Source organism: Coffea arabica, chromosome 2c, assembly GCF_036785885.1.
Source record: "Coffea arabica cultivar ET-39 chromosome 2c, Coffea Arabica ET-39 HiFi, whole genome shotgun sequence".
NCBI lineage: Eukaryota > Viridiplantae > Streptophyta > Magnoliopsida > Gentianales > Rubiaceae > Coffea > Coffea arabica.
The window spans coordinates 2,038,789-2,061,352 of NC_092312.1; the positions used below are offsets into that span (position 1 = coordinate 2,038,789).

Genomic DNA, 22,564 nt, shown 5'->3' on the forward strand with positions numbered 1-22,564 from the left:
GACGCGGCTAATGCCGAGTCGCTGACGTAGATATGGATCCAAATCACAACCAACCCCGCATTCGATTTCTCATCTTGACCGTTAAACAAATTTCAACATCATCCGACGGCTGTGAGTCTCTTCTGATGGGCCCCCACACAACCCCACTCTTTCTTCTCAATTCTATCCATCTATCCATCTTCGGAGTTCCAAGTGTCATGGATAGACCAGCGAAGTAATGAGGAGTCCTCACAAGAAAGGTCGGAAATTCTAGATCCACCCCTCATCCTTTTGCCACGTGTCCCCACCAATTATCTTTGAGACGATTCTACCCTTCCTTCTCCTACTCTTCCCCGTCTCCTCCCCCAACCGGCAATCTCATCTCATGTGATCAGTTTTTAGTACTCTCAATCTGTTTCTTTATCTTTCTTTCTTTTTATTAAATCGTCCCCCCTGGGGGTCTAGTCCTCCTCCTCCTCTCTACTACTGCTATAGGAATTTAGAAATAGAGAAGTTTTTAGGAGTAAATTGTTCCCACGGATCCAATCAACCAACCCAAGAAAAATGGTGAACCCCTGAAACTTTCACTTCCTTCAATAGCAATTTGGACTTGATTGCCTAAGATAATTGCTTCTGGGGCCTTCTCATCTTTCCTCGTCAATATCAGGTTTGTATTTTTTTTCCTTCTCCCCCCCCCCCCCGGGGAATTATTTGGTATTTTCCTTTGTGGTTTTTTTCGATCTGATGCTTATAAATGCATAAGCGTGATTCAGTTTGTATAATTGGCGGGTTTTGTTCGCTCAATCGACTAATTCCTCTTTCGTGTCTTATTTTCTCCACTCTGTGTGTTTGTTGGATTTGGGAGGATGTGGTAGAATTGAATTACCTACTGTTCTGTAGATTTATTATCAACCGATCTGGGGTTTTACTATGAAATAATGATTGGGATTGAAAGAATTTGGGATCTGCAGTTGCTGTGAGATTCTGTTTTTGCGCATATTATTTTTAATCGATCAACATAATCGAAATAAAACTCTATTTATATTGGTTAATCCGTTGGCATCGTCTTGAACTGATAAATTGTTTCTCATGGAGGGTAAGTTTGGGATTGGATATATTTTGACTGGAGATTTGTGGTAATGAAATAAAATCTTGTTCTTATCGTTGCTCGGACTGAGATGGAGTTGGAGAGTGATTGACTTTGTGTTTTAATATTTATATTTCTGTGCCTAAAACCCGTTAAATGCAGTAAAAAGGTTATGGATTTTTATCCAAAGTTCTTGATGTTATCAGTCTGGTTACAAGTTTTATCTCCGGCCTCAAAGGTTTAGGAGTTACAAATCTTCATACGTGCTATTCCTTTAGTTGATTTGTGATCTGTAGATTTTGTTGTTATTGATTGTATTGGTAGATCTGACCCCTTCCAAGGCCTATAGAAAAGCCTGTTGTGAAACTTGATTTATCATCCTTGGCTGTTTTAAGTGAATAGTCAGGGGCCACACATTTTATGTACTATACTTGGTTGGGGTGAGCGCTTGGAGTTTTAATGTTCTTTTTCCATCCTACTTAATGTGAAATTGAGGGCTAAGCAACTTGTATATTGACTCTGTTAATTATGCTGCAGGAGGGAAGGCCATGTAACTTGTTAGCTTCAAACAGGAGCAGTGGGTTTGTTCGATTGCACACTTTATTTCTTCCTCGCTTACAGGATGGGTAAGTGCAAAGGCTGTGGGAAATTGGGAAGAATGGCAAGGGATAGGTCTGCAAGTTCTTACCAATTTTCTCTTATGCTATCTCCTATTGTTTCCGTTTGGGATTGTGCTGTGCGCAAAATGAGGTATTCTTTCAGACCTGAGTATGTGTAGGTATAGTAGTGACTATCAGAACTGTGAAGGTATACTAGTGGTTGGAATCACTTTGGTTTGGACTTTGGATTTCAAGTTTTATAGGATACAGAAGGCATAGACCAGTAGTAGTTATAGAGATGATTTATACATTGTAGGGAGTTTTCTTGACGGAGAAACAAAGTGAGAAGATAATATCGAGTAGGCTCAGTAATTACAGTTTTTAGTTTTCTTTGGATAAGATGGAAGGTGCTAAATTGCCATCTGGTGTCAGAAAAGTGAAGAAGAAGCAAGTTAAGGATGAGCTGGATCGTATCAAGCAGGCTGAAAAGAAAAAAAGACGACTGGAGAAGGCTCTGGCTACTTCTGCAGCCATTCGTTCTGAATTGGAAAAGAAGAAACAGAAAAAGAAAGAAGAACAGCAGAGGCTTGATGAAGAAGGTGCTGCAATTGCTGAAGCAGTTGCTCTGCATGTCCTGCTTGGTGAAGACTCGGATGACTCATGTAAAGTTATAATGAAGAAGGATGAAGAGCTGAACCGGTGGGATTGCTGTGACAATTTTGATATCCTTATGGGTAGTAGGGAAGCTGTGGTCCCTCATGAAGACCTATCAAACTATTCCTTTAAGAATATGGAGTGGGTTTCTGATACCCAGAGATATGGATACGGGTGGAGTGACTGGGGGAACACGGGATGGATGGTTTCATCTGAACCTATGGGAAGGGAGCTGTATCCACAATACCTGGCGGAGGGAGGTTGGGATACTGCTGGAATCTCTGCAGGTCTTGTTGCTGCACAAGCTGTTTCATCACTTAAAATCGCAGAAGATGCACAGGTGGACAAGTATGTCTACAACAGAATGTTAAGAGGTTGAAGATAAAAGGTCTTCAGTAGAGTGATCCAGTCATTGGCGTGTTGTACTTGATTTTGTGGTTTTGAATAATGACCTGTATATATTTAAAGTGTACCCAGCCATCTTATTTATCGGATGTGATGCTTGTGTTTTCTGAGATTTGTCAATCCTCGAGGTTCTTATTATTAGTGCAGGTATTGTGATTTGTTGGAATTTCCTTGAAGTGATTGCCAAGATGAATTATGGAATAAATTTTAATTCGCTGCATCTGGAGCAAAGCTCCTTGCAATTGGTTTTTATTGTTTACTTGCAATGGCTTATGCTTGCCATGCATGCTTACTTTTTTAGCATAAAAGTAGGAATTTCTTTCTGTTAATGATTTGAAGATAATCACTGACCAAGAATGGTTGTTACCGTGGGTTAGGAGTCATCTGCTTGTACCTTTGATAAAGTTGGGCTGGAGTTCATCTGTGAGCTCCATGGAATCCTTACCAGTAACACAAAATACTATGTGAGTTCTGGAAAGTAATTCTGGCTTTGGCGTCACCTAGAATGGCGGAGATCCTGGTTTGTACTTTGTTAACATGGCAAGCGACAAAATTGGAATTTTTATCATTTTGCATAGTTTGTCGCTCAGTATTTTTTCAGCTGAATTAGCCGTGGGCATGGAAAACTGATAGCTAGCCTTTACAGGGAAAAGAAAAAAATCTGCAAAACGGGATGTTTTGATTTCCTTTTCTGCTTGCCTAATATTATTATTGTTCTCGTCTCGTGAAGCAGTTGCAGATTTTCCGGTGCTATATCATATTTCGCTGACAGCCATTTGTGACTTCCAATTGGATCTATACAATCTTCCTCTTTGCCGGAACTCTTTTCTTCCTCTGTTGGTCTGCTGCTCCCCTTGTTAACGAGAATGACGAGACCTGAGGGGAGGTTACTGCAAAAGAAAATCCTCATTTTTTTCCCCTTTCGGAATTTATTGATTGAAAAGCGTTTATAATTGCGGAATTCTTTTGGTCCCAACCTGGCATGGTACAAGCCATTGAGTTGTTTGCTCACTTTAGGAAGGCTAGAGCATGTGTAATATGGCGGCAATAAATGTAACACAAAATGTGTCATGATGATGTCACAGAGTATTGAGCATCCATCCAAGTATGGAAGACATCGCCGGTTCATCGGGCCACTCATTTAGGGCAAATAACAAATGCTTGTTATTGAGATCAAAGAGTGATTAACCAATAAAGCCTACGGGAGGGTTTGGTGGTTCGGAGGGTGGGAGTACAAGTCAGAGGTCTCAAATTTGAAATCTTTCACTTACAAAAAAAAAAATTAATGCATGTATATATGAATATTTGAAATAATTACATTTTAAACATATTTTTTAATAATTTTTTATTTTTTTAACCATCTTTTTATTTAACACGCAACAACCATAAAAATGTGTTATTGTAATTATTCAATGAATAATTTCAAAAACCCCCTATGAGGTCCCAATAATTTCAACACACCATACGAGACCCTATGATTGATGGCGTACTAGTGGCTTATTGACTTTGCTATCCTCATTTCTTATGGTTACTATGAACATACTTTGACAAACAAAATATATATATATATATATATATATATATATATATATATATATATATATATATATATTGGCCCTTCCTCTATTTTTGCAATCAAAAAAATAAAAAGAAATTAGATATCCTTATCATCAACATTTGGTGCCAATTTAAGTGTCGATTATTAGCAATGTACTTCGACAAAACTTAAATTTGATCATTGTTTTTAAAGTCCAGAAACAAAAAGAAAATAAAATTGCTTTCATAAGATTTGGCACCAATTTTAGGCACCTTTAAAGGCATGATTTTCTAATTGTGATTTATGTAAAAGAGTATGGAATTTATAGGGATAATTTCACAAACCTCCCTTGAGGTTTCTAATAATTACAAAAAGCTCCCCTCAAGTTTTAAAAATTACATATACGTCCCCTATTTTTATTATTCAGTAACAATATAGGTCCAACAAGTTAAATTTTCTTTCAAAACTCCTAAATTGCCCTTTGTACAAAACTAAGAAAGAAAAATATAGTATATTCAATCATTTTCTTCTACACTTTGCATAAATCAACAAGTCTAATTCTTAACAACCATCCAAATATAAGTTCTAAAATCAAGTAGTCGTCCAAAAGATCCCAAATTGCATATACATTATCAATACTTGCTATGATAAAAAAAAAAAAAGCACGTAAAACCCCATTGACAGCCAATTTTATACCTCCAAATTAAATATCAATACTCAAATACCTTTTCAATAGAACCTAATCTAACCTAAAACCACAATTACAACTCTCCTATGGTCTTAAAAATATTAATATCTCAAAAGTAGAGAATAAATTCTACCTCTACAATAAACTCATAATAAAAAATTTCTAATCCAATGAAAGAAATACTTATGTAATTATTGACATTTATAAAAAAAATTTTTGACAACAAACAAAACATGATAAATTCCACATCTTTAGTTTTTCTTCCTATCTCAATCATCAATTTCATTATTTATTTATTTCTCCATCACTGCGAGTCTCTTCATTTTCTTCTAGTTTGAAACATAATCTACTCCTTTTGCAGATTTTATAATTTCAATTTGCTAATATTTACAAAACTGAGAAGATAATAAAAAAAGGTTATATTAATTGAAAAATAGACAAGAGACAGAAAAATAGATTTGTTTAGGTTTTGTAAATTTATTACCTTAAATTTAAAATCGTCCACTAAATGGAGGGCATTATAGGTATTTTACTATGTCAAGGGATATAAGTGTAATTTCTTAAACTTGAGAGGAGCCAAGTGAAATTGTTAGAAACCTCAAGGGAGGTTTATGAAATTATCCCGAATTTATATATCTCCTAATGGTATTGTGAGCTATCATTTAGAGCTTTCGAAAGTTTTCTTTTTTATACATTAAAAAGAATAGATGTAGTAGATAATACAAAAGTCAAAATGCTTTAAAAACGTTTTTCGTCTCTAAATTAGTGATTTTGTGCATAATATTAGAAGTAAAAATTGTAAATTTTTTTCCTTTTCTTTTGGCGGTAAATATGTACTTGCAAACCTTGAAAAAAAATGCTTTTGCATCTTGATAAAGCAATAAGCAGTATTCTTATTGAATAAGTTAATATTTTGACACGAATATGTTTTAGAGAATATTATTTGCATCTTGTCTTTCTTTCCCAGCCTTTTATTTCTATACAAAATTGTTATAATTAAACAAGTAGGACTATAGAGAGACACTTGTAGCATGAAAATCTTTTCTTTCTCTTGAAACTAGTTTTTTAATTTTACTTTCTATGACATAAGTTGAAATGTTACACAAAAGTTAGAATTAGGAGAGTTAGACGATATTTAAAAATTTAGGGGAGGTTTCTAAAATTATTCTATATTTCAAATAATACTTTGTTCTTAGTGTGCTTCATTCTCTTTCTATTCAATGTCAAGTTCTTTCAATCTCTCTGCCTCTATTCAATTACAAATTCTTTTAGCATTTGTCATCAATGGTCATAAAATAATTTAGCTGCATACCTAATCCAAGGCAACTCCACCCATCTCTTGATGGAAAGAGTGGCTATACACATAACTATGAGGGGTAAATTATTCAAGGAGTCCTTAAACCGACCCTTTATTTATTTAAAGTTTTAAATTGATCTCTCAATAAATCGAAGGATCAAAATTTGGCATTTTTTTTTATTATGGAAGGGTCAATTTGAGATTTAAAATAAATGAGAGGCCAAAATTAATAATAGAAATAGTTTAGGGATTACCTTGATAGTTTGGTCTAACTTTGAGTGATGTCGGTAGCCACAGTTACAAGCCTGCCAATTACAAGTAAAATTCACCACCCATCCGCTAGTCAATTCGAAAGATGACACTGTATGGATTAATGACCACCAATATTTTTACACAAATTAATATGTGTAATAAAAAAATCGTGGAATATCGTTCATACAATACATGTCCTAATAGCATCACCAAAAGCCTTTCCTGCACTAAATGTGACACACAAGTCACAGATTATCGCTGATATAATGCTACGGGCAGGTGAGGCGCCTTGCTGTATCTCACGGGTACATCTTATGATGAGGCACAAAAAACCCTGTCGCAAAAATTTTGAGACATTTTCGTCAAGATGGTCTTCACAATGCAAATTGACTTCCAGCCCGGCTATGACTCGGTTCTTGACCATTGCTAATGTAATGCAAACACAAAATACTCATTTGCCTAACTTGCTGATAATGAAACATTTCCCAAGAAAAGACGAGCTATTTTAATGCAAACAGCTACTCGCTGGAATCGGAACTTCTATCCAGATTCGCTTCGTATAACTTGATCGATTCTCTTCAGAACAGTTAATACCGAAGCTTAATTGGAGCTCTAACCAACCAGTAAAATGTTTCATACATCTCAGCCTTGCTCACATCGAAGAGAAATTTGGTTGTTGGCGTACTAGCTTCTTAATGTGACTTTCACTCAAGTAGGTGTAAACAAAGTCACAAATTTTGAAGCAACTGTATTCATAGAATAAAGGAACAAGTAATTCGCTAGATTGTTTCACATGAGCTTTAATACACACAACAATGTTGGGGAGAGTGACTCCTATAAATCATGCCGAGAGTTCAGCCTAAGAGGTGCTTCTGCATCTTGTTGCCGCTGCAGCGGAGTTGTGTCCTCGTCCAGATTTTCGATATCAGAACTACTTGATGGTTTTGCACCAGGAGAAACAAGATTCTTGAACCAAGTACCTTGGAATCTGGAAGGAGTTCCTCTGGCAGAATTTGCAGCAGAGTCCGGACTATTGGAAGCAACACCCAAAAGAAATCGATATGCCACTTTGCTAGCTGTTACTATCTCAGTTTTCGCTTGTCTAAACTGCAAAAGCCATCAAAATCAAATAATAAATGACAAACACAAGAACAAGGTTAGCAACAATTCAACCTTAAAATAAATAAATAAAACCCAAAGAAGTGGCAAAAGGCAAAGATATGGTCCAGGAAAACATGAGTGGGAAGACTTGGTCCCTGCAACTCGTGAATGCAATCATCAAAGTATACAGATCTGATGATATTGGAAGGTCACTGCTCCATTCCTCCGTTGGAACCCTAGGTTAGTTGTAGAAAGCTATCTCACGAAGGACTCCTAAAAGAAAGCAATTCTCACCTTTAATGCTGTTGTTCCTGCTATTTCCACAGCTGCATCACCAGCATGGGCAAATCTGTTCACCCACCCTGCATGAGAAGTGTGTATGTATGTTGTCCAAACAGCTGATTGTCAGAAACAAGAAACTTTTTCCTTTTTTTTTTTGTTTTCACAAATAAATGCACAGGCAAAGCAAGAAACTGTTGGTTCACAATAAAAAGGGAATGATTGCATGCGCGTGAGTAGATGAATTTCTTATGCCATACATAGGAAGCCTGATCCAAAATCACAGGTATATTATAATCTTGTGTACATGCAAGGTGGTATATAACGTCAATGCCATAAAGCGGGCTGCTTGGCCAAGACATGTCGATTACCACCATGTTTAACAGACTAGAATGAGTACTCGCTTAGTTCTGTACAATTTCTGCCTGATGATTACAAAGCATCTAATGTAAGTCAAATTGAATCTCCCAGTACAGAATGTTAAAAATATAGAGAAAAGGTCATAGAACTAAGGATCCAAACATTCATAAGTTTCATGCAACTTCAGTAACAGTTCTAAAATGATTCCAATAAAGTCATCAATCCTCACTCCAATAACAAACAATGGTATATGAGGATGATTCAAAGACAAGAAATTCAAATCCCAAGCTCAGCCAAACTAGCAAATCCCAAGAATAAAAATGCTGCCTTCTTAAAAGACTACCCTTCCAAGTGATCCAATCAGAAATTCATTACGTATGAGTTCATTAAACCCAAATGGACTAAAAAAAAGAATTTCATGCCTCATCTAGCATATGTTTTATTTATCAACTGGAGTACGTGCATGGGAACAGAACACTACCGACATATTTGATGGAATAAAGGAGGATAAGGCAATTAGTGGATGAACTCAACATATAAGAACATTCTCAAGTGCGCAAAAGCAGCAAGCAAGAATGAAGCAATTTACCGGGCAGCTTTGGCACCCCAAGCCTTTCGCATAATTCATCACAGAAATGATTGCAATTCTTTGATAACAAATCGTACGAGTGTCCTGGCCACTCTCTACTAAGTTCCCTCAGGATCTGATTAACCTTGAAGATTGAAGAGTTAGTAGTCCCAAGGATAATTGGTTCACGGTATGTATACATTGGATTTTTTGCAGCAGGACAACTAAAAACTCCAGTGCCTTGTTCACAGAAACCAAATGACCACTCTTCATCTCCATAAATCTGTACCATCACATAATAACTCTCAATTACACTATTCATTACAGAGGCACAAAAAAAATTCAAATGGACCATCTAGAAAATTGGTAACTGATACAGAAATAAAAAGATTTAGTCACATTATTATTCTAGAATGAGGCAGAGGACATTAGAGTAGAAGTGCATCAGATTATCTAGAGAAAAAGGGATAATAAAATGCCAGAGAGCAGAACACATAGCATAGACTGCACTTGGATTAGTAGTTCATATCCAGTATTGTCTCATAGAACTAAGACTTTCAAGCAAAGATTACACAACAAAATAAAGCACGTAATGGAATAAAACTCTTCATCAAAGTTATGCAGAATACTTGATTGTGCAGCAGAAAATCTGTCATGAATTTCCTAAGGTTATCAAATATCTAAACAACGATCCTGTTGCAAGTAAGCCATAACAGCTGATGTCATATTTTTCTGATAAAAAACTAGGAATCACAATCAGAAAAAAAATTCCAGATTCCATAAGTTAAATTCCAGATGGAAAGTTGATCAAATAACAAAATGAAAGATGATGGTTCTACTCCTAAACTTTACATATTTGTGCGTCCTGTGAACAATGAGGTAGAAATATTTAAACTTCATAAGATGAGGAAAAAAGTCAGACAAGATCAAACATCGTACTTGATAGCGTTATACAGGCAAGCGGTTATCAGTCAAGTCTACAGTGCTAACAATTTACTCTGTCTAAAATGAGTATGCACTCGAAAGACTTTCGTCTTCTACAAGGGTTACTTAATATCTTGTCTTTTAGAAGCTTTTTTAGTCTTCGTCGGTTGTCAGGTAAAACTATGTTGACTCGCTTGATTCAAGTGCAAGACTTAGAATCCAAAGAGGTCTTGAAAGTTGAGCGTTTTAAACGTTCACACGGGACATTTTAAGCGTTCAAGGACGCCTCAACCTTCTGTTCGGAAATCAGAGAAAAATCAAACAATCTTCTCACTTTTGGTTGGCAAAGAATAGCAAGTTTATAGTTTCCCTTTACATGTCTGTGTTTGTGTGTGTTAATTCCACTTCTTGTCTAAAACTTGTTTGATAATTTACAAACTTCCTTTAATCTCCTTCCCAGAAAGTCAACAGTAGTTAAGTAGTATAATAGTCTGGGAGTAACAACACCAAAAAACGAGAAGAAGAAGAAGAGGAAATGATGAAAAAGAAGAATAACGTATTCCGAAAGACAAACCGAATTTCAGAACCGTCACTAAAACTCTAGATCTACATTCAAGCTGAAACAAAGTATATACCTAGTACAACAAAACAAGTAAAGAGCAGGCAAATGATCTAGTGTATAAGAATGTCTAATGGATATTCAATCCAATTAGAAGAATAAATCAGTGGAGTAATATTACCTGGACGGCGCTGTGGAAAATACCACCGAGACCGATGCCGTCTTTGAAGATCTTGTTGATCTGAACAATGGTGTTATTAGTCTTATCTGATCCGCTATTCGTCACGTCATATATGTGGAGGATCACCTCCGTCATCTTCTTCTTGCGAGGCAATATCTTCAATTTGTCTACCTATTATAAAACCCTAACTCCGCGCCCCCGCTCCCCTCTCTCTCTCTCTCTCTCTCTCTCGGCTTAAGAATCAATTTATTACTATACTGAAACCAAAAAGAAAGGGTGATGATTAAATTTGACAATCGAGAATAGACAGCAATGATTATTGACACCAGCAATGGCCTGAAAATTGAAATTTGAACTTTGAAAGAGCTTCCTTCCTCGTTTCCTTTTTCACGCTACCTCTCTCTCTGGTAGGCAGGCGGGCTGGTTTTTCCCTTGTTTCGTTTTTTTATGTTTTGCTTCTCCTCCTCCTCCTCCTCCTCCTGCTGCTGCCGCTCGGCTTGGACAGTGTTTATAGTTATCCTGAATTTGTGCGTTTTGTCTCGACATGCTAAAAATTTCTGCACTGGGCTTGCTTCGTGTATAGTACCCAGTAGGTTTTTTTCCTGTAAATAGTGCTGATCACGATCAAATTTTTAGACGATAGTCAGTAGATTTTTATTCGGTTGTGGATGAAGGGCACGTTAAGTTCAAGACTCTTGAATTTAGATAAATTATACAATTAGACCGCATCTCAACCTAAATTAATTTTTATGCTCGACCAGTCTTTCGGAGTTTATAATGTACATCCTAATATATATATATATATATATATATATATATATATATAATTTGTGAGTAAGAAATTTTAAAACCAAAATCTTTTATTTATTCTTTCCCTCTTAGTTACCACTTAATATATAATCATTCCCCTACATCCTCTAGTAAGTTTAGAAAAAGATATGGAAAGCTAGATAAGTTTAAAGGAATGTATAATATACGAAAATGGCGGCTCTTATTATTTTAATCTAAGGATAATTGCAGAAACCTCCCCTGAGGTTTCTGACATTTGCACTGACCTCCCCTGTGATTTGAAAAATTACACTGACCTCCCCTAAAGTTACCAATCTTTTGCAAATTTAGTCCAAACGATTAAAATATTATTTTAGGGAGTGAAATTAGAATTTTGTACCAGATTTGCCCATTGTGCTACATGTTCAATGAATGATAAAGTACTATAAATCAATTAACAATTAATAAATTTTAAGGAGTATAATTTATGGGCAAACATGCATTACTCATTTAAAATACCGGCTAGGGGCGGGCAAAATTAACCGCTAATCCGAAACCCGTCATATCCGATCCGATCCGAAAATTAGAATATCCGATTTTTATTATTTGATTGGGTCAAAAAAAGGTCGGATACCCGCTAAGATGCGGGGCGGGTTAAGGTTACATAATTAAAAATCCGCGGGTACCCGATCCGCCCCAGATATATATATATATTTTATTTTTATACACACACTATAAAATAATAAGAACTAAATAAGTAATTTTATTGAACAAATTGCATTATAAATATGAGAGACTATAGTTTATTTATAAGATTCATTTGTAGAGGTCATGATCTTATATTTTATAGAAAAAAGTTTAATTAATGTGGAACATATATATTAAAAATTGTGCTACTTATTTCAAACTTTTATTGATTTCGAATTCTTTTAATTTTTTTTCCTTTATCTTATATTTTCTTTACATGCTTGTTTCTTGGTGGGAAACCTTTTTTTGGAAAAAAATTTATTAAATCTTAGATGAATGTGTAAAATATAAAATTAAATTGGTATAAATCATTTTTTAAAATTAAATGATAAACGGGGCGAGGCGGATACCCGTTGACCCGACCTTTTCTCAGCGGGTACCCTGAGATTGGGCACCCGCTGATATGCGGGGCAGGTAAGGGTCAAAGAATGACTGACCCCCAAGGTGCGGGTCGGGTCAGCCAAATAGTAGATGGGACGGGTACCCGACCCGCACCACCCTAAATACCGACTCTTTACGGATATTTTACTTTCAAATATTTAATTTGTGATAAATATATCAATATTTGTAAGTAAAATTCAAAAAGTGTTATAGTAATATTCTTGCAAAAAGGAAATCGGTAGGTTATTTATTTAATATAAATTAAATATTTTTTTAAAAAAGGAAATAACCCATAAAATATTAATTTTTTATGACTTTCATTCATTACATGAGTAAAGTATTCGTTCTTTATGTGTATTTTATTCATTTAATTTATGTTAAATATATAAATATTTGTAACTAAAATTGAAAAAGTGTTATATTAATATTTTTACGGAAGAGAGATTGGTAGGTTTTGTATTTAACAAAAATTAAATATTTGAAAGTAAATACAAATCTGTATTTGAGCGTAAATATTTGTATTAAATTAAATGTTTGAAAGTGAAATTCCCGTAAAGAACCGGTACTTTAAATTGTTACCGGCTCTTTATGGGCAAACACGCATTACTCATTTAAAGTACCAGTTTTTTACGAGTATTTTATTTTCAAACATTTAATTTATAATAAATATATCAATGTTTGTAAGTAAAATTCAAAAAGTGTTATAGTAATATTCTTGCAAAAAGGAAATCGGTAGGTTATTTATTTAATATTAAAAAAAATTGCCCATAAAGTATTAATTTTTTATAACTTTCATCCATTACATGAGTAAAGTATTGGCTCTTTATGGGTGTTTTATTTTGAATCATTTAATTTATGTTAAATACATAAATGTTTGTAACTAAAAATGAAAATGTATTATATTAATATTTTTACGGAAGAGATATTGGTAGTTTTTGTATTTAACAAAAATTAAATATTTGAAAGTAAATACAAATCTGTATTTGAGCATAAATATTTGTATTAAATTAAATGTTTGAACGAAAAATACCTATAAAGAGCCGATACTTTAAATAGGTAATGTGTATTTGTCTATAAACTATACTCTTTAAAATTTATTAATTATTAATTGATTTGTAGTATTTTGTCATTCATTAGACATGTAGTACAAATGACAAATTTGGTAAAAAATTCTAATTTCACTCCCTAAACTATATTTTAATTGTTTGGACTGAACTTGTAAAGAATTAGTAATCTCAAGGGAGGTCAGTATAATTTTTCAAATCACAGGGGAGATCAGTGCAAATGTCAGAAATCCCATGGGAGGTTTCTGCAATTATCCCTTTAATCTAATTAACTAGAACTCACTCAAAACTCAATTCACCCATCACATCCCATCAAAATATACCACTGACAAATGTACTTCCATATGTTAACATGTAAATTGCAAGCAGAAAAAAAAAATAGATTGTGAGTTTTATAAAAACTCCAATAATCCTTCACCTATCACAAGTCACATGTAACATGTTTTATTAAAAAAAAAAAGAGTCCGTTTGAATTGTGAATTTTCATTAAAAAAATTCTCTTAATACATTTTTAATTATTTTTTATCTCACATATATTAAATCAAATTTTTTGTATATTCAATTCACCAATCAAAAGAAAAAAGGAAAAATAGTTAAGTAACACTTGACTTAATTAATCTTCAATTTTAATATGTTGGACAATAAAGAATACTATAATTGTTGTATAAAGGGAATACATTTCTCTATTTTAACAGATCAAAGATGACAATGAATGATGCAAGTAAAGAAGGTGAGTAGTGACACAAATCCATCAGTGGAATCTGAAATAGTAGTGTGTGTTTTTTTTTGTTCGTAATTTTCCATTCTTCTCAAGTTGTTAACTCGTGTTTTGGATATGAATTTGTTAATGATAATTCTATTAAAGTATATTTGGGCTATTTTAGTGACGATAAGGGTTGTAATTTTGATTGATGATAGTCTTTTTTTTTTTATCAGACTTTTGAAATTAGTTAATTAAACCTAATCCCAAATTTAACCCCAAAAGCTGGCAACTCTTGAGGTAAACTTAGGGACTTAACTATCCAACCCCCAAACCCTTTAGAATCGATGTGGGACTACGAAAAAAGCAAAGAAGCCTTACTAGGTCTTAAAAAAGAATCCACTTACCCAGATACCTCTTCTACGTCTTTGCCTTTTTTTATCAGACTTTTGAAATTAGTTAATTAAACATAATCTCAAATTTAATCCCAAAAGCCGGCAACTCTTGATAGTTAGTAGGGTCCAAATGTGATTAATTCTCTTCGTATTGCAGTCGATGCCCGATCCCTGCAAACTACGTATACCACCCGTTTATGTTTGGCGGTTACCATAAATAATGGTGGCGACTTTTTCAATTAAAAAAAATTTCAAAGATGTAAAAATTCCTTATAAATAAAAATTATAGGAAAATCTAATTTGACTTTGTTATAAAGAACCTAATGATGGTATTCGGCCTTCATTTTCATTCAACAACTAAAATTAATTAATGATTTGTGAAGAGTGAGTTTTAGAATCACACACCAAAGCTGGTGTAGGCATTGCTATCTTTTAAAATTATTCATGTTCACCTTTCCTCAAATAACAATTTGACACAAACTTAAATGATGATTGAGAACAATTTGATGAATTTTGCCTAAAAAAAAATTATTCTGCAAGAATCTTTTCCCTTATAAAATTATAACTAATTCATGATACCAATAACCTAGAAATGGAAAAACAAAAACTAATGTCATATGAAGTTATATAAAAACTCAGTAGATTTGACAAGATTTGAACCCAAAATCCAGACTAAAGAAACGGTCCACAGAATTCGTCAAAAAGACAAAAGCGGAGGATCATCACTACGCACGCACGCCTTCTGAATCAGGAAGGATTAATTAATTGTCAATCATATATGACCCAATTAACGGGCAAAGTTCTTAGATGGAGTAATTAGATAAATGATCCTCAACCATTTATTCGTCAGACTTTTCCTTTTTTGTTTTGCTTGACACGATAAACTTAATCTATTCTACACTAAGGGAAAGAGGGCGGGCCTAAGGAGGCCTAGAAATAAGTCGGAGGGGACTGAACCACTACCGGATCAAACAGGTGCACAACACACCCGCCTGAATTTTTTGGAGACAAGCCACTGAAATATGCGCAACGGATCCTCTATACCATATCCTGTCTCACATCTTATCCCACTCCTTCTAATCTTGCCAAGTGTCCCTTTATAAACCAAATCCTGAAACAATCCAATTCGGATCATATTTAATTAGTTAACCGATTAATTGGACAGAAAAACTTAATCTCTATAACCGGTTATTAATTAAAATAAAAACCCAATCACAAAATTAGATGGGAGGCAAGGTCCCCACCAAGTAGGTAGTGGCCATTGAGCCAAAGGCCCAGTGGTTATTTACTTATTCGTCGGATTTTTCCGGGCACACATATTTTTGGGTAAGGTGGCCTGCCCGACAACTGTCCAAACGGTTTACTCATCTAAAATTGACTAGCAAGGCCAAAATGCAAATTTTGAGAACGAGAGAAAGCCACGTTTATTTTATTTTAAGACAACAAATATGTAATAATACACATGAGTAAACCAGAAGAGATGAGAGGTTAAGTTTTGGACGGACGCCTGATCATAAAATAAAAAGCGATAGTGCAACCAGACAACTGGATACGCTTTTTTATTGCAGTAAAACTAATAAACTACATACAGTTTCCCGATCAGAGAGGACAAGCAGTATGTATTGTATACCAACCAAAAAAAGACTGCAAAATGAACTTTCTGAAAAGACGCACAGTTCTCCATCTTTATGCTAAGAGATCCCTCCATATATATATATACGTATATATATATACGTATATACTAGTATAAATATCGGTACTATGTACGGTGCTGACATTATTAAAAAAATGAAAATAAAAGGGTGAATTAAAAAAAGTTAAAAAATTGTACTAACACAATTAAAATATAATATCTGTCTAACAATAGTTTGAAATATGATAGAATGTATATATTATTCAAAAATTACCTTTTTCGAAAGATAGATTCCGAAAAAATAATAGAAATTTATATTAGAAAATGAATGATATATGAATAAAAATGAATGTAATTAAATGTTGTTAAAATAAAATACTTACATATATTATGCACTTGATTTAATAATCTTGCATGAAGGTGCGAACACTCTTCATACCAATCAACTTTTAGTACGAAAGCCAAAATTGGTGATTTAATTAATTTTGTTGAATTTTGTGGAATGCGTACTACAAATGAAAATGCACGATTTTTGCATGAATTGATTCATTGGTTAAACAACCTATCAACATTGTCTTGAGAATTAAGTACGTGCGAAATTCAAAATGAGTGTATTTTTTTTTACATAATTTATAAATAGCATTATAAAAAATAAACATATATCAAGAAATTCTACCTTCCTTTGTAATTCTCTGAGATAAGAAGCATTACAATCAAATACGAATCATGCATGTCTGTCCTGTAGATTAAGATGCATGTTACCACTGGAATCTTTAATATTTATGTTACCATTATATCTGTTTAACAAAAAAAATGTTATATACAATATAGAAAAATTTGTTGAAATTAAAGGTACATGAAATTAATTACCTAACAACAGTGTCGATCAAGTCATTACAATGCATACACACTGTTTTTGAAAAATAACCTTCACATAGTTATCCACAATTTTTACATAACTCATAGAACATGTTTTCTATGTTAATACTCTGAATGTAAACAAGTATTCGAAAATATTTAATCTAGTAGGAATGAAAGAAGGTATAGGTTATAATTATAAATTTAAAAAAATTGTACAATAATTAAATTAAATAGAGTAAGTTTACCGTACGCATGATTGTATATTCGGATATCCATATTCTCTTTGAATTTGCTATCGACAATACTTGTGATGTTGTAAAATTGCTTGACTTCAACCATGTAACTAACTTTCGAGCACATGTATCATTTTCAAACCTATAATTTTTTGAAATACATGTTGATAATAGTATGAAACAATATTAAAAGTTTGATGTAGTGTTACTGATGGAACTCACCAACTGCGCAGGTATCGAGCAAAATCTAAATTGTAATTTATATACAATTTGTTAACTCTAATTATACAAAGTGATGGTCCTACATAGTATGGTTATATTCGTTAAAAAACTATTCAAATTATATAGAGTATAAGTAAAAGCATTTGATTTACCTTTGAAATTTCGTACGCAAATACTACATGCTAGTAAAATATTATTTTTTTGTAGCAAACTGATATTATAGGATTTATAGTATATTCAATAACTTGATATTCAAATCACCGATTAGACAAAGTTTGTCTAAATAAGTTTTACAGTGTCCTAACTCCATGCAAAAAAAAAAAAAAAACACTAAATAGTCTTAATTGGCATCGCAAGTTACGGCAACGTGCCCGTGCCATTTAGGCTTAATTTTTTTTGGGGTCAAAATCTAGTCCTAATTGGTTTTGCTATTGCTTGATCATGTTGTATGCTTGCGAATTAAAATTGTATTAAAATAGCATATGAATGGACATTTGTCTTTAATTAAAAAGTAAAAAAGATTTAAAGTATAAATAACAAACTATAAATGATTTATGAAGTAGATTATGAAAAAGTTTTAAATTTTAAATTTGACTGGTGATGGTGTAGGTTATAACCCACTACCTTTTATGTATTAAAATAAATACAAAAATCTATAACAGACTACTTGTTACATTCTTGGGATTTTTTTTAGGGTTAAATATAGTAAACCCCTTAACTTTACATTTAGTTGCACATTACCCCATTAGCTTTATTTTTAGTTGCACATTTTGTGATTTTTTGAAACGTGATTGTAATTTGCAAAGTTCATTTGTAGGGGTGGTTATAGGGTTTGTGTGGTGACAAATATTTCTTAATTATAAAAATATAGCATATGAATGAGCATTTGTTTTTAATTAATGAGTAAAAAGAATTTAAAGTATAAATAACAAACTATAAACGATTTATGAAATAGATAGTGGAAATGTTTTAAATTTTAAATTTGATTGGTGATAGGATTAGTTATAACCACTACTTTTTATATATTAAAATAAATACAAAAATTTAGAAAAAAGAATGAGAAGTTTAGAAGCCATTGAAAGGGTTTGAAAGGATCTTTGCTAAAAACCCCTTCTTCAATACATATAGATAAAGATATAGATACTTGGTATACCCTACAAAGACTACATTGCAAAAGCTATCTATCTACCTTCGTTAGTCATCAGCTGGGAAAAGACTCTGCTGGTTGATATGTTTGAAGCACCATCACAACCATCCCTCTCAACCCAAGTGCCGCCGGAGGGAACTTGACCAGGTGCCGGGTGCTCCACTGCAGCAACATCTACAGTCTCAAGAGACTCTACGGTTTCATTTTCTTGAAGCTGCAACACTTGTTCCAAATTCCACAACACATCCCCCATGGTAGGCCTATCTACCCCGTAGTCTGCCAAGCATTTCTCCGCTGTCTCCCCAAATTTTTTCAAAGAGGCCGGTCTTATCTGACCTCTGAGACGAGGATCTATAATCTGCTCAAGCAGCCCCTTCTTCTGCCATTCCAGTGCCCATTCACCTAAATTTACTTGCTCCCGGGATAACAATGGATCCACGGCAGGCCTAGCACAGAGAACCTCAAATAGCACGACCCCGAATGAGTAAACATCTGACTTGTCTGTAAGCTGCTGCCTGCGAAAATATTCTGGATCAAGGTAGCCAAAACTTCCTTTTACACCTGTGCTTACATGGGTCTCATCCAGACATGGGCCAGACCTTGACAGTCCAAAATCTGCAACCTTAGCAACATAACTCTCATCAAGCAAAATGTTTGTTGATTTGATGTCACGATGAATGATCCCTTGTGCCGAACCTGTATGAAGATAGTGGATGCCTCTTGCTGCTCCAATGCATATTTCAAGCCTCTGCCTCCAAGATAAAGGTGTAAACCGTGGACCATACAAATGGCTCTTCAGTGTCCCCTTCTCCACGTACTCATAAACAAGGATCATCTCGGACTGTTCTTCGCAATAGCCCACAAGAGAAACAAGATGGAGATGGCGAATTTTGGACAGAACCGTGATTTCGGTCTGGAACTCGGGAAGTCCTTGCCTGGAACCGGGTACTCCTCGCTTCACTGCAACCTTTTTGTTGTCTCCGAGAATTCCTTTATAAACCAGGCCAAATCCACCAGACCCAATTATTAGAGTCTTGTCAAAATTATTGGTTGCCAGTTGTATATCAGCGAAGGGTATCTTCAAGCCAAGATATCCATTTGGACAAGGAGAAGCAAGGGCAGTCCTTTCAGATAATACGCCAAGGGAGCTGCCTCCATAAACACGTAAGGGAGTCCAATCAGTACCTGTACTCCCCACACGTTTTGACTTTGCTTCTCTCTTTTGTTGCCTGTACACAACTAAACCAGCTAGTACAAGGAAGCACAGCACAACGAAGCCTCCGATGACTGAACCCAACAAAATCCAACGGCTTTCAGTCTTGGTTCCAGTTTGCGAAGCCATAAAATTCTTTATACTCATAATTTCTACTCCATTTAAAATAGCATTTTTCTTCAAAGAAGTACTCAAATCAGACGGACCTACACTAATCTGAATGACACCTGACCTCCCTGAATCCACAACAAAATCAAGGTAGTATGGCGAAGCAAGGACATGGAATGTAAGTGAAGACAAGTCTAGATCTTTGTATGCAATGAGTTCGTTGGTATATATGTTGAAATACAATTGGTTGAGCGAAAGGCTGACGAAGTCACAAAAATGCAAGCGAACTAATTGTAGGGCATCCTCACGTCCCACAGGAAAGTTCCATGTTATGTTAAATTCAAAAATTGAGGTCACATTATCGAGATTCATCTCCTGGGCTGTCATGTATACATTGTCAGGAGCAATCTCTCGGGTTGCGCCCCCCTCTTGGTAATTTGGTAAATGAGTAGTAGAGGCAATTTTAGCAGCTGATTTCAAGACGAGAAAATCTTCATCCGGGAGCCAGGTTCTCCAGAGTGTATCATTGAAAGGTGTCAACTTTTGGCCCCCAACGTTAATCCTATGGACAGTTTCTAGGACTTGTGAGGAAATATTCTGAGTAAACTCTTCAACTCCATTAGGGACAATAAACTTAGTCGGGCCATCAACAAAGAAATTTTTAGGGGCTGAAAACACTTCAATGGCACTAACAAATGCTAAATTCGAGTCGGGGGTTGGGACAAAGGAAATTTCCAGCTCAACTTTATCTACCATCAAAATGAATTCCTTAAGCACAGAGAACCCAGCAGCAAAATTGCTCAACAATGAAACACCATTAGCAGAGACGCTGAAATTCGAGACTTTGAGATCATACTTCTGAGAAGTGAATGGGAAGAAATGGAGACGTACCAAGTGGGTCCCAATTTTGTTAATGTTGAACTTGTAGCTTGAAGCAGTGGTGAAGGCTCTAGCTGTACTGTAGAGAGGAGATGAGTTCGAGGGATGGGTTGGATTTGTCAGGGAAATGGATTTACCTTCAGAAAGTAGAGCTGATCCGGGAATCGATAAATCGCCAATGAAGACTCTGTTATCAATTGTGGTGTTTGTGCTTGAGCCACAGTCAATCAAGTAGTTGTCTGGAGGCGTAAAAGCTGCGGAAAGTCGGATGACACAGAGAGCAAAAGAAAGCAGGACAAGGACTCTCCTTGCCATGGATGGTAACAGTTGGAGTCCCTGAAGTGGAATTCAAGAATTTACGGGAGAATTAAACGCAGAAAGAGAAGCACATTGCTGAACAAGAATTATGTGTTCTCCAGGAAAGAGACACAAGATGTGAAACTCTAGAAGAAATCCAATTCCTGGGTTTTATACTTTTACAGAGGGGTGGAGGGTGATGCTCAAGAATCGGACTAAGAAAGTTGAAACCTTGGTGGGTTCTGGAGGAGCACGCAAGTTCCAAGCTTAATTTTTGTTCCTTATGGGATAGGGATATATCATATATGAAGAGTACGCTAACACACAAGAAAGGTTTCTGATTTTCTGAGAAGCTTTAATAAAGAAAGACAAAGGAAGCAAAAAAGCTGGGCAACAGCAGCTAGCTTTGACTTGTAAGCTAGCAGAAGCAGCACCGAAATTTAGCACTACTGCAGTGCATGTGACGATCGAAGAGACGGGCATTGAAGATGGCCGTCGAAAAATTTTACTATAAGGAAGTTACTGCTACTAGTAATTGCCACTGCTGCAGCTGCAGTTTTGTTGTTAATTACTGCTCCTACCACTTAAAATTTTCTATTTACTTGGATGGCAACGGCAACGGGGCTCCAATTTCTGGTCTTTGGTATGGGTTGGGAATCAGGATGAACGCATTAAGTGGGACCTTAATGTCCCCATGGATTGGCATTGGATTCAAGGAACAACCAACCAGCCAACACAATCACAGCACACACTGCAAATCATTAATACTGCGACTACACGCTTAATTCTCAGTAACAAATAGACTTGGAATAAAGATGCGCCAAACTTTTCTAGTCTTCTTATCGGGTTTCTTCTGCATTTTAGTCAATCAGTTGCTATCCATCTAGCTGTTTCTGTTGGTGGTACTGGTAAAAAGTTCGCCTTACCAGTACCAACAACAGTACCACCAACAGTAATGGAGTAGTAATCTTATGCTTCTTGCTACTCGAGTATGCATTTGGAAACTCGGAGCAAGTTGAACTGAGAGATTAGTACTATACATGAGGTCTCTAAAGAAAAATTGCTCCTCCTAGTCATTAGGCCAACTCCAAGTCCAGGCCAGGGTGGTCTTCTCTAGCACAATTGGAAAGTTGGTGAGAGTTGAACCGGGGGTTACAACACAACTGAATCCCCTCCTGCCATTATTGACACCAGGGAACTCTTTAGAGATTATTGAGTTACGCACGCGAGATGTACGAAAGTTTTAGTTCAGAGATGACATTTCTTCAAGTTATATTGAAGCGGTTTGGTCCAATAATAAAATCCCAGACTCTGCCAAATTATGATGGTTCTTCTCCATCCAGTCCTCAACGATGCAACGCTAATTAGTCCTCCTGTAAACATGGAACGTACAGAGGATCATTGCCGTAAACCCGGCACTCTTATGTATCACCATCATCATCATTA

General features: G+C 35.1%; 3 protein-coding genes across 3 annotated transcripts; 1 reads left to right on the forward strand and 2 right to left on the reverse strand.

Moving 5' to 3' along the window:
• Positions 1-197: 197 nt before the first annotated feature.
• LOC113724977 (uncharacterized) lies at positions 198-2,944 on the forward strand. The gene is made up of 2 exons (XM_027247901.2): positions 198-646; positions 1,604-2,944. Exon 2 carries the CDS (start codon positions 2,066-2,068, stop codon positions 2,696-2,698), a length of 633 nt encoding a protein of 210 aa, XP_027103702.1. The 5' UTR covers positions 198-646; positions 1,604-2,065; the 3' UTR covers positions 2,699-2,944.
• A 4,273-nt stretch (positions 2,945-7,217) lies between these two features.
• Positions 7,218-11,115, reverse strand: LOC113724978 (uncharacterized). The gene is made up of 4 exons (XM_027247902.2): positions 10,471-11,115; positions 8,828-9,089; positions 7,894-7,961; positions 7,218-7,605 (listed from the first exon to the last, which is right to left on the reverse strand). Exons 1-4 carry the CDS (start codon positions 10,603-10,605, stop codon positions 7,333-7,335), a joined length of 738 nt encoding a protein of 245 aa, XP_027103703.1. The 5' UTR covers positions 10,606-11,115; the 3' UTR covers positions 7,218-7,332.
• Positions 11,116-18,517: 7,402 nt separating this feature from the next.
• Positions 18,518-21,771, reverse strand: LOC113724979 (probable receptor-like protein kinase At5g24010). The gene has a single exon (XM_027247903.2). The coding sequence runs from the start codon at positions 21,134-21,136 to the stop codon at positions 18,656-18,658; it is 2,481 nt and encodes an 826-aa protein (XP_027103704.1). The 5' UTR covers positions 21,137-21,771; the 3' UTR covers positions 18,518-18,655.
• Positions 21,772-22,564: the final 793 nt, after the last annotated feature.

What these genes read in the sequence shown, in the direction of transcription:
- LOC113724977 (XM_027247901.2), top strand. Translation starts at nt 2,066, where the DNA reads ATGGAAGGTGCTAAATTGCCATCTGGTGTCAGAAAAGTGAAGAAGAAG.
- LOC113724978 (XM_027247902.2), bottom strand. Translation starts at nt 10,605, where the DNA reads ATGACGGAGGTGATCCTCCACATATATGACGTGACGAATAGCGGATCA. An exon ending in TTTTCCACAGCGCCGTCCAG is followed by an intron (nt 9,090 to 10,470) that starts GTAATATTACTC and finishes GTGATGGTACAG; the next exon opens with ATTTATGGAGATGAAGAGTG. An exon ending in CAGGAACAACAGCATTAAAG is followed by an intron (nt 7,606 to 7,893) that starts GTGAGAATTGCT and finishes TGGCTTTTGCAG; the next exon opens with TTTAGACAAGCGAAAACTGA.
- LOC113724979 (XM_027247903.2), bottom strand. Translation starts at nt 21,136, where the DNA reads ATGGCAAGGAGAGTCCTTGTCCTGCTTTCTTTTGCTCTCTGTGTCATC.